The sequence below is a fragment of the Desmodus rotundus genome, chromosome 13, assembly GCF_022682495.2.
Source record: "Desmodus rotundus isolate HL8 chromosome 13, HLdesRot8A.1, whole genome shotgun sequence".
NCBI lineage: Eukaryota > Metazoa > Chordata > Mammalia > Chiroptera > Phyllostomidae > Desmodus > Desmodus rotundus.
In genome coordinates, this window is record NC_071399.1 from 46,830,572 (window position 1) to 46,843,250 (window position 12,679).

Here is a 12,679-nt window from a genome sequence, read left to right on the forward strand (position 1 = left end):
TCTCAAAAGACTGTGTAAACCAACACTTAAGAATAGTTATTAGTGTCTATAGGTATATTACCAGTGTCTCCAAACTCTGAATCTTCAAAGCTCTGACATGTGCCAGTCTCATCTTGGGTATGTTTCTGTATGCTTTATATGCATCCCTTCTTCAAACTTCAGTTTTAGCTCCTTTGTGTTATCCTTTCCCTGATATATGCTCATACTTCTTGGCCCTGGGTTTAACATTTCTTATTTTCTGTCCTCATACATATGTGAGGCTGTCAAAGAACACCCAGGTAACTGATGTTATTGGATACATTGGAAAGGACTGTGCCTGGAATCAGTTCTGACTACTGTGGGAGGCTGCGGGGGGGGGGGGGGGGGGGGGGGCGGGGGGGGGCAAAGCTATAAATGCTGAGTTACAGGAAGCACGATATCAATAGAACAAACAAAGGTTTTTCTTTTCTTTCAAATGTATTATAAATTGTTTGCAAAAAACAGCTTTGTCAATTTACACTGTCACCAATATAGTCTACCTGTCGACCACAACTTAGCATAAGTGTTAATACTTATAATGCACTAGTTATAAAATGTTTCTTCATTGCTGTGTTAATTACCACTGTATAAATAACTTGTGGGGTGACTGTTTTGCCATAGGTGTGAACTTTCTTTCCTCTGCTAACACATTCTCTATGTCTGCTTTCTTAATTTTTGTCTTATAAAAATTTGCTCTTTCATGAAAATTCTCAAACATTAAAGTTTTGTGAATAAAAAAGAAAAGAAATTCTAAGGAATTATTTAACCAAGCTGTAAAAGACCTGTACTTAAATATTATCAGACACTGAAGAAATAAATTGAGCAAGATACATAAGTGGAAGCAGATACTGTGTTCATGAATTGGAAAAATTAACATCATTAAAATGTCCATACTACCCGAACCAATATATAGATTCAATGCAACTTCCATTAAAATACCAATGGAATATATCACAAATCTAGAACAAATACTCCAAAAATGTATATGGAATCAAAAAAACCCCACATGGGCCCAACAATCTTGAGAAAGAAGAACAAAGCTGGAGGTATAACAATACTTGATATCAAACTCTACTATAAGGCCAATGTAATGAAAACAGCCTGGTACTGCATAAGAACAGGCATATAGATAAGTGAAAATGAACAGAGAGCCCATATATAAGTCCATGCCTTTATGGTCAATTAATATTTGACAAAGGAGGCAAGAGCATAGGAGGGAGTACAGAGTTTCTTTAATAAATTGTGTTAGAAAAATTAGACAGGCACATGAAAGAAAGGAAGGAAGGGAGAAAGGAAGGAAGAAATAAGAAATAAAGGAAGGAAGAAAATAAGGAAAGAAGGAAGGAATAAATAAGAAAGAAATAAAGGAAGGAAGGAAGCAAGCAAGCAAGCAAGGAAGGCAGGAAGGAAGGAAGGAAGGAAGAAAGGAAGAAAGGAAGGAAGAAAGGAAGAAAGGCAGGCCACCAACTTAAACCATACAAAAGAATAAACTCAAAATACTTCCGGCCAAGATGGAGAAATAGGTAGATACACTTTACTCCCTTGCACAACCAAAAGAAGGACAACAACAAATTTAAAAACAAAAAATAATCAGAACTTCCAGGAAATTGAACCGTATGGAAGTCCAACAACCAAGGAGTTAAAAGAAGAAAGTTCATCCAGACCGGGAGGAGGGGCAGAAACGGGCAGCTGGGGCAGAGAGAATGCGTGGCAAGGCAGGAGTATGGGGGCGGGTGAGGAGGCAGCTGGCAGACTTGGGAAGGGGGAGCCCACATTTGTGTGCAGATTAACCAGGAGGAACAACTAGGGATCAAGACAGACCACACAACCCAGGGTTCCAGCGTGGGGAAATAAAGCCTCAAAACCTCTGACTGAAAAAAACCTGTGGGGGTTGCAGTGATGGGAGAAACTCCCAGCCTCACAGGAGAGTTCATTGGAGAGACCCACAGGACCCTGGAATGTACACAAAATGACCTACCTGGGATCAGCACCAGAAGGGCCCAATTTGCTTCTAGGAATGGGCAAAGTGACTGAAATACTGCTGAGAGCGGAGCAACCGGAATTGTTCCCTCTCTGATCTCTCCCCCAGATACAGTGTCACAACACAATGAAGTGGGTTGCCCCACCCTGGCGAATACCTAAGGCTCCGCCACTTAACAGCTAACAGGCACACCGAGACAAAAAAAAAATATGGCCCAAATGAAAGAACAGATCAAAGCTCCAGAAAAAATACAACTAAGTGATGAAGAGATAGCCAAACTATTAGATGCAGGTTTCAAAACATTGGTAATCAGGATGTTCACAGAAATGGTTGAGTATGGTCGCAAAATAGAGGATGAAGTAAAGGCTATAAAAAGTTAAACAAAGGGAACTAACAGTGAAGGGAAGGAAACTGGGACTCAAATCAATGGTTTGGACCAGAAGGAAGAAATAAACATTCAATCAGAACAGAATGAAGAAACAAGACTTCAAAAAAATGAAGAGAGGGTTAGGAATCTCCAGGACAACTTTAAATGTTCCAACATCGGAATCATATGGGTGCCAGAAGGAGAAGAGGAAGAGAAAGAAATGGAAAACTTATTTGAAAACGTAATGACAGAGAACTTCCCTAATCTGGCAAAGGAAATCGACTTCCAGGAAGTCCAGGAAGCTCAGAGAGTCCCAGAGAAGTTGGACCCAAGGAAACACACACCAAGGCACATCGTAATTACATTACCCAAGATTAAAGAGAGGGAAAGAATCTTAAACACAGAAAGAGAAAAGGAGACAGTCACCTACAAAGGAGTGCCCATGAAACTATCAGCTGATTTCTCAAAAGAAACCTTACACAAAAGAAGAAGCTGGAAAGAAGTCTTCAAAGTCATGAAAGGTAAGAATGTACAACCAGCAAAGCTATCATTTAGAATGGAAGGGCAGATAAAGTGCTTTCCAGATTAGGCCAAGTTAAAGGAGTTCATCATCACCAAGCCCTTATTATATGAAATGTTAAAGGGACTTAGCTAAGAAAAAGAAGAAGATCAAAACTAGGAACAGTAAAATGACAACAAACTCACAACTATCACCAACTGAACCTAAAAAAACAAACAAACAAAAAAACCCAACAAAAATGAACTAAGCAAACAACTAGACCAGGAACAGATCCACAGAAATGGAGATCACATGGAGGGTTATCAGTAGGGAGGGGAAGGGTAGAGAACTGGGGAAAAGGTACAGGGAATAAGAAGCATTAATGGTAGATACGAAATAGACAGGGGGAGGTTAAGAATAGTATGGGAAATGGAGAAGCCAAAGAACTTACATGTATGACCCATGGACATGAACTAGGGTAGAGGAATGATGGTGGTTGGTGGTACAGGGTGGAGGGGAATAAAGAAGAGAAAAAAATGGGACAACTGTAATAGCATAATGAATATATTTTAAAAAAGAATAAACTAAAAATGAATGAAAGATTTAATGTAAGTTGCAAAACCATAAAAATCCCAGAAGGAAACACAGGCAGTAAAATTTCAGATATCTTGCATAGCAATAGTTTTGCTGATATGTCTCCTAGGGCAAGGTAAACAAAGAAAAAATAAACTACATCAAATTTAAAAGCTTCTGCACAGCTAAAGAAACCATCAGCAAAAGGAAAAAGGAACCCATTATATTCGAGAACATATTTTCCAATGATAGATCTGAAAAGGGTTTAATTTCTAAAATGTATAAAGAACTTATAAAACTCAACACCAGGAAGACAAACAATCGAATTAAAAAATAGGCAAAGGACTTGAATAAACACTTCTCCAAAGAGGAGAAACGCATGGCCAAGAGACATATGAAAAAAGGCTCAATGTGACTAATCATCACAGAGATGCCAATCAAAACCACAATGAAATGTCACCTCACATCTGTAAGAATGGCTACCATCAATAAATCAACAAGTCGTGGAAAGCATGTGGAGAAGAGAGAACCCTAGTGCACCAGAGGTGGGAATGCAGACTTGTACAGACACTGTGGAAAACAATATGAAGTTACCTCAAGAAGTTCAAAATGGAACTGCGTTTCAACCTAGAAATCCCACTTCTGGGAACATATTCTAAGAATCCCAAGACATCAATTCAGTACGCATCTGTATGTCATAGCAGCATTATTTATAATAGCCAAGTCTGGAAACAGCCAAAGTGCCCATCAATAGATGAGTGGATACAAAAGCTGTGGAACAGTTAGGAACAGTTACACAGTGGAATACTACATGGCAGTGAAAATGAAAGAACTCACACTGTGTGTGACAGCACGGATAGACCTGGAGATTATTATGCCAAGTGAAATAAGCCAGTCAGAGAAAGACAAATACCATATGATCTCTTCTATATGTGGAATCTAAAGAATCAAAATAAACTAATGTACAAAATAGAAAGAGAGGCATAGATACATGGACCAGACTGACAGCTGCTGGAGCGGAGAGACTAGATGAATGAAGGTGAAGGGATTAATCAAAGAACATATATGCATGGCCCACGGACATGGACAACAAAGTGGTGATGACCTGATTAGGGGGGTCAATCTGGGTGAATGTGGGTAAGGGGGGAAACATTGGGGACAACTGTAATAGTAAAAATAATAAAAATATAAGAAAAATAAATTATGAACCTAAATACAATATAATAAAACATCTAAGCTAAATGAATAAATCTATCCAGAAAATTGTTGAGGGTATAAAGAAATGCTTATAGAACATAATAAAATCACCAATACAAAATATTAATGCCATGGGTCAATAAGATATATTTAAGACTGAACAATATTTAAAGAAAATCAATGTTACATGTTTAAAGAATTATTTTAATACTTACAGATTTTCTTTCTGCCCAAATTACTGCTCCAACTCCTATTTTATGATCTTCTAAAAGATAAATGGTATTTAGCTCAGGAACAGTCAATGATTTGTTAGTTTCAGAAATACATTTTTCCAAAAATAATAAAAACATTTATTGAAGTATACTTTCTAAATGTAGCTGTCATTTTTGACATTTCCTAAATTATAGAAAACCACTAAAAGAAACACTTTTAAGCATGGAATATGGGAATTAGGCAATAAATAACTAGACAGTGTCATTACCAACACAGTCACATGGAATCTATATGTGGAGATCATTAAATTGGCAGTGTCCATGGTCAGGTCATTTCAGAGCTGTAACCAGAACTGAATGTAATTATCAATTCTCCACCAAGAAGTCAATTTGTAAATTATTATTTCTAACAGATGATAAAATTAACAAACAAGTTTCTAATTTAATATAACTGTTCACAACAATCAAGTCTGTCTTCTACCATTTTTTATACTCTGATCATGGAAAATAGATTTCATGCAAATGTTCTTGCTATGAAAAATGTTCAGATTTATAATACAAACATAAACAAATTTTTATGAGCTTTCATATATTTATATCGCTGGTAAGTGCATGAAAGGGATTTTGATTTAAACAATATGTTGTCCTTCCCCTGATCTTCATAATTTGCCTTTGGTGGGGGAGGGGGGGAAGCCAAGTTAGTGACATGGTGTTTATTTCTAAATCAATTGTAAGGTTATAATTTTCTTGTAGAACCAAAATCTCTGCAACAAGATACACTTCTTAAAACCATTACTATGAAACAGAAAATTTAATAACCAAAATAGAATTCTACATATAAAGAATTTACCTTTTCCTTGTACCAATATAAGGGTGAATTTCAAATGTCTAGGACAATTATACATTAATTATGAAAACCAAAGTATCCAAATTTTAACAAGGGGCTAATGTAGTTAAGTGGGTACATTTACACAGAATACATAACAATCATCGGTCAACTCAGTCTAGAATAATTTCATATTGGTGAGGATTAAATGAAACTGTAGCTTCACCCTACAATTTCCTTAAAATTAGTCCTTGCATTGATAACATATTTAAATATTTACTTTTATAGTAAAAGTACAAAGAAACTTTATTGCACTTATGCATTAAAAACTGGGATGCTCCATAATTTTTAAGCTATGAGACTATAATAAAATTTTCCAAATTCAGTTCAAGCAAACTTGGGTTTTCAAAATTGTATTACAAAGCACTTGTGTAATTTGTTTTAAGCACTTTTTTATCAATCTCATTTTTACCCAAAGGTAAAGCAGATACAATTTCCTTTTCTAGATGAGAAAACAGGTAAAGAAATTAAGTGACTAAAGTTCAGCCCTCCAGACCCAACCTATTTGCCTTTCTTCTACCACTCCCTTTGATATTAAGAATTTTATAACAAGCATTTCCCTTTATTGAATGCCCAAGTATACAGTGGTGAGGGAAACAGAAGTCCCTATATTCATGAAACTTATAGTCTGTCTGATGATAGATGAAGACAGGAAAAAGAAAACACGTATGTGCTGTGCTATGCAGGAAATTAACACAATACTGAGGAATGGAGTGCATGAGAGGAGGGCTTACTCTACAGAGCGGAACTGTCAAAGGGATTTTAGTGTAACCAGAATACTGTTTCTTGTAAGACCTTCATAATAAAACATGTGGGGAAAAGAATATAATTACGGATGTATGATCATTTCTAAGGCAAGTGGCAGAAGTTATAAACATAAGAGTGTATTTGTCTGCAAAGCCAAAACCTTTACTGGAGGTAAACTTGTACTCAATGCATACATAAATCAAAAACAAAAAATGAAAAACCAAAATAGAAATTCTTCATATTAAGAGCTTACTTTTCCTACCATCTACACTGAGTGTCTTTCATCTTGTGTTTTTTTTAAAGTCTCAGGAGCCACTTTTTCTGTTTCAGTCCGGAGACAGACTAAACCTTGTCAAGAGGGGGAAAAATGTGATTTTCAATTAGCACGCTGCTCTACTGCTATCTAAGATAAGTCACACCAAGAGAATATTCTTTCCAATGGTTATTTTCAAAATCAAAACGAAATCTTATCCATGTTAGATGGAGTAGATTCCACCCAGCCCCAACACTGGCTGACAAATTAGGTAGTTTCTCAAAAATCTTTTTATGTATGTAATTTTTACAGAAATTGCTCTGGTCATTCTCAGGTTGCTCCTGTCTTCATTTGTGTACCTTTGAAGGGAAGAACAACTTACAATCACTGAGCCAAATTGCTGAGACTCTGATCACTAAAAGTCAGAGAGCTCTTTATCCTATGGTTCTAGAACATAGGTATGGTTATTTTAGCTCCCAGTTCTGTTATGTCAGGTTTGTCCATGTGGTCCACAGGCCAGCTGTATCAGAACCACTGACTGCTTGTTAAAAAGGCAGACTCCTATCTCCCATGGAAATGCCCTGAATCAACCTCTCCATGGAAGGTGGGCAGACACAGGAATTTGCATTTTACATAAGCATTCCCTCTGTACTAAAGCTGAGAACCACAAAGTTATAATTTGAAACATAAACTTTCTTGGCTACTCCAATCTACTTTTGTCATCAACACTGTGGTTTAGGAGGAAGGTATAATCTTCAGCTTTGTAAAATGCTAAGTCTAATGGGAAAACAGGACCCAAAACAGAGATTAAAGTATCACACTTAAAATCAGGTAGATCAGATGTAAAGCCCTCCTAACTCTTTTCCCCTCTAGAGCCTAAATAAATTTTGTCACTTTTTTGCTACCTCAAAGTATCATAGAAACATATGTTTAATGAAACCTTTGTGGATCATATTTATTCATCATTCAAGAGGCAATTATTAAGCACTTACTATCAATTACTTTTAGAAAACTCTGTTGGAGGTCTTACAATTCATTTTAATCATAAGTATATTTTTAAATGAAATGGTATAATAGAATGATTTCTTCACCTACTAAGTAGAATCAAATAATGTCATCAAAGCAAACTGAACAGTGTGAGATGAAAAGTCTGAGTTATTTAAGGAGAACACTCTACCATGGGGATATTTACCTTGCTGGATTGTCCTCCATGTTAAATGGTATCAGTATATAAATAGCCTAGCTCTGTGACTGACATATAGTAGGTGATCAATAAATGTTTGTTGTTACTATTTATCATCAATGAAGAATATAGGTCTAGAATTCCTTATCTGAAATCCATTATATCAAGATTTGTTTTGGACATCTTGATGCATTTATTTTGTGGCCACACCTGACCAAACATTAATGCAAACATTCACACATTTTACTTCATTTGTGTAAATGTGTTTGGTTACACGGTACTTTCCCAGATCCCCCAGAAGTGCTCGTTAATATATAGTATATATACCATATTACCTTTCTAAAATCTGAAAATCTCTGAATTCCTTTTCATCTGGCTCCAAGGGTTTTAGATAAGGGATTGTGAACCATTTATCTTTGGATACAAAAAGATTTCCTTTATCCATTCAACACACTGCACTTGGTGCTAAGGAAAAAATGGCAATGAAGATGTGATCTCTTCTCTGGAAAAACTCCCAATGGAGTGGAGTACATGACACAGTTGCATTCTATTTAGGATTTGGATTCCAGGCAAAGAAGTCACACATGATAGAAAAAATTAACCTCAGGAAATCTTTTAAATCGCCCATCATGTGCAGAAGTATGGCTTTATGTAAAAAACTGCACAGAAATAGCAGATAAATTTATAATTAGAGAATCTAACAAAGAATATATACACAAATTGATATCTAAACATTTCTGCATCTTTAAACACTGGAATCATACATTGTATGAACTAATCATACATAGTTCTATGAGAAGCAAGAAATACTGAGATCAATAAAAGAACAGCATATTCACATATCCCACCTTATGTTCACTTTGGAATCTTCTGAATTCTAACTACCAAAGGTGAATTTGTGAATTATAGCTGTAACAGCTGTTCCCATTTATGTTTGTCTTTCCTCATTTAGAGAAGAATTATTTATAAAGTTGGTTTTGACAAAGAGACTAATGTATAGCCTACATATAAAGTAATTACACTAAGCCCTGGCTGGTGTGGCTCAGTGGATTGAGTGCCAGCCTGTGAACCAAAGGGTCACTGGTTCAGTTCCTGGTCAGGATACATGCCTGGGCTGTGGGCCAGGTCCCACATGGGGGGTCACTTGAGAGGCAACCGCACATTGATGTTTCTCTCCCTCTCTTTCCCCCTCCCTTCCCCTCTCTCTAAAAATAAATAAAATCTTTTTAAAAATTAAGTGATTACATTAAATCAGACTGTTATGTTATAGAGTTGTTTAGCATCATATACCTTATGCCTGTGTGGTAGAATCAAATTCTTTACTCAGAACTCAGTGCCTATTAACCTTCCTGAATGTCAGAATTCCTTCCATAACTTTAAAAATTCATAAGCCTAGGCCACACCCTTAGGGACTTGGTTTAGTCTGAGTTGGAATTTGAGCATTTGTCCTCTAATAAAATTTCCATGGTGATTCTGATATGCTACCAGTTGAGAATTTCAATTCTACTGAAATTACTTTGACCTGTGCTCTTTGTTTAGAATACACTACAGGCCAGCGGCATTTATCTGAACCTTTTGTAAAGATTTTCTCTCTTTTCCGTCTTTCTTGGGAGAAGTTTAAAAAATCCTACTGTAGCCCACTCATCAAATCTTACTCTACTGCTCCTCCTACCTGCATTTTTTCCTTATTTCAAACCTGCATTTTAAAAACTGCTAATTCTTCTACTTTGGAAAATTTTATATCTGATAAGATGTAAAAACACTGTTTTGCAATTGGAAATACAGAGGCCATATTTTATCACAATAAAGAAAATTCCCAAGAAATATTTTCTTTTCACATATGCACCCATGCATAACTTAATAAAGTAAAAATGCTTGATTTCTCTATTTGCTGATTGAACACATACTAGCAATTGGAAAAAAATATATCTGCCAGTATTTCTTTACTTTGATTCTGTTGGTTACTTTGAATTCATATATTGTAACGATTTTAAAAGTTTGTATTAATATTACATACATATAAAATATCGAAGAGTTAACGAAAATGAATGATTTGCTTCTCTCTTTCTCTTTTGTCCCATCTCTAGTAAAGGGATCAATGAACAGTGAAATGATAAAAACAAGAGTCAGAAAAGAAGGGTCTAGATAATCAGGCCCTGATTTATAAATGTGGCACCTAATTATAAGTCCACAAAAAATCTGAAACTACTCTAAGAGAGAGTTGTCTACTCAAGGGTCTCACTAAATTCTCTATATTGTACAACCAGCAAAACCTTAGGATCTGAGAGTAAATGAACTGTACCATAGATGAGATGAACCCCACTTTACTTCTGAGATAAATACAACCCAACCAATAAGCCCCAATGTTTGAACTAAGCATATAACTTACCAGTTCGATATGCCAATAGCCTGGCCTGAACCATGCAGTGCCTTGCAATTTCTTGTGGCAAACATTGATTGTGAATTTCATTAATCTGTTCAGTACTTCCACAATAAAATCCATAGTGTTCAAAGTTAGGCACACTGGAAGCTACAGTAGCCAAAAGCAGGATAAGGTCTTTCATGTTTTGCCTTAGATTGCTAAAGTATGGATTTTCACATAGGTTTTCCAAACCTATAGTCATCAGTATCTGCTTATGTAGTTCTTCATTTGAAATCAAAAATAACATTTCATATTCTTTTACTCTTTCTTGTCTACATTTGGAATAAAAATCAGTGTTAGCATCTGGGAATGTCTTTGCAATTTTTTGAATAAAGTCACATTTGTAAGAGGTCTCCTCTACAAACTGCATCATATAACACACCAAAGGCTGAAGCAAGACACACACATGGGCCCTACTGTTTGATTTCAATCTTTCCACTGCTTTAGCATCTAATTTTGCATCTTCAGAACTAGAAGCCTCAGAAAGCAAACTTATTTCTGGATCAGCAGGCCAGTATGAAATTCGGTTAACTCCAGCTGAAATACAAAATATGAAAGGTGGTTATCAGATACATGCTGAAATTAAGAGTTTTCTTGGTAAATCCACCATATCATTGCAGTAGATCCAGAAGTCCCAACATAATAAATGTCTATTACCAAGTCAGCAATAATATAGCCTATGACAAACCACAGCTCACAAGCCACATCCAACCCATTGCCTATTTTTTGTATGGCTTGCAGGTTAAGAATGGATTTTATAGTTTTAAATATTTGGAAAAATAAAAAAATATATTTTTCAACACAAAAATTATATGAAATTTAAATTTCAGTGTCTATAAAGTTTTATTGGAACATAGGCCCACCATTCACTGACACAGTCTTGGCTGCTTTTGCACTGCAATGGAGTAGCTGAGTTGAGAGCTGGGTAGCTGTATAGACACCATGTGGCATGTAAAGCCTAAAATGTTTATTATCTGGCCCTTTATAGCAAAAGTTGTCTAACCCCTAACAAAGCCCATGGGAGGTCTTTGTGGAATCATTGGCCTTGCTAAGTGTGGTCCCTAAGCTGAGTGCTGGGACTATATGCCAGAGTGCTACAAGTAAAAAATGGCTGCTTTTAGAAATATTATAGCTGACAACTGATAGTGTCTAGAGTTTTGTTTCTGAAATAAACTATTCAACCATGCTTTTAAAATACAAGGTCTGTCCAGAAGGTATCCAGTCATGTAATATTGAAAAATAGAGACATTTATTGAAGAAGATACAAGAACAAGAAACATTGTACATAGGACAATAACCCCTTAGCCACCCTCAAAGTAGGCACCTTGGGACGTTACACAGTTCTCCCAATTGCCATTGGCTGCCCTGTCATATTTTCCTAAATCTCACCAATAATCTAAAATCTCTTCTCTTTCAAAGGTGATTTTAGTTTAGGAAAAGCAGAAGTTGCAGGGCACCAAATCTGGGCTGTAGGAGGGCTGAGTCACCTGGTGATTTGATGTTTCATCGAAATACTCTGCACAAGACATGATACATGAGCACGTGCGTTGTCGTGATGAAACTGCCAAATACCAGTTGCCCACAGTGGCGGGCTTCTGAGTCATCTGAATAGTTTCTGCAGAGGAATGTTCAAGCTTACTGGAAAATTTGATGCAGATTTGTTGCTCTACTTGCTCAGCCATTTTGAATGCAACAGCCACACAGTATACATGCTCAATCAATGGCATCCACCACCCCCACAGACTAGACTGTGAAGTTGTCATTGTTCACACATACACATTCCAGTCTACTCTCCTTGGCTGCCCGGTGACATCAGTGTTGCACAAAATGCTCTCATTATATTAACAATGGCTAGACTTTTTCCAAACAGACCTCGTAAACCTGTACTCTGAATTTTTCCCCTGGGAAGCTATTCTGTGAAAATATTCTAGAGACAAAAAAGAAAACATGCATGGCTATATTTAGTGCAGCATTGTTTAAAACAGTAAAAACAAAAGAAAAAAAGCAAACAAAATATAACCAGAGACATTAAAATTAAGAACATTGTAACAATAGCCAGAGGGGAGTGGGGAGGGGATAGTGGGGAGAGGGGTCTATAGGAGCTACTATAAAGGACACAAGGACAAAATCAAGGGGGAGGGTACAGGTGGGGGAGGGAGGTGGGACTGGCTGGGGTGGGGTGGAGGGATGGGGAGAAAATGCAGACAATTGTAACTGAATAAAAAAAAACAGTAAAAACATAGAAAAAATCTAAATGGACAAAATAGGGGAATGGTTAAACGAATTAGGGTCTTCCTCATAACAAAATATTATACAGTTATCCTAAATGTCCACAAAGAAC

At 36.4% G+C, this 12,679-nt stretch overlaps 1 protein-coding gene across 13 annotated transcripts in view; it reads right to left on the reverse strand.

Moving 5' to 3' along the window:
• The window catches only part of CDADC1 (cytidine and dCMP deaminase domain containing 1), a 180,309-nt gene that overhangs the window by 68,075 nt on the left and 99,555 nt on the right, over window positions 1–12,679 (reverse strand). For all 13 annotated transcript variants that reach the window (XM_045202638.3, XM_053916571.2, XM_053916573.2 and 10 more), the window contains 2 exons: window positions 10,306–10,875; window positions 4,851–4,900 (listed from right to left, as the gene is read on the reverse strand). In XM_045202638.3, coding sequence (XP_045058573.1) covers window positions 4,851–4,900; window positions 10,306–10,875 — 620 coding nt within the window. The remainder of the gene's footprint in view (window positions 1–4,850; window positions 4,901–10,305; window positions 10,876–12,679) is intronic.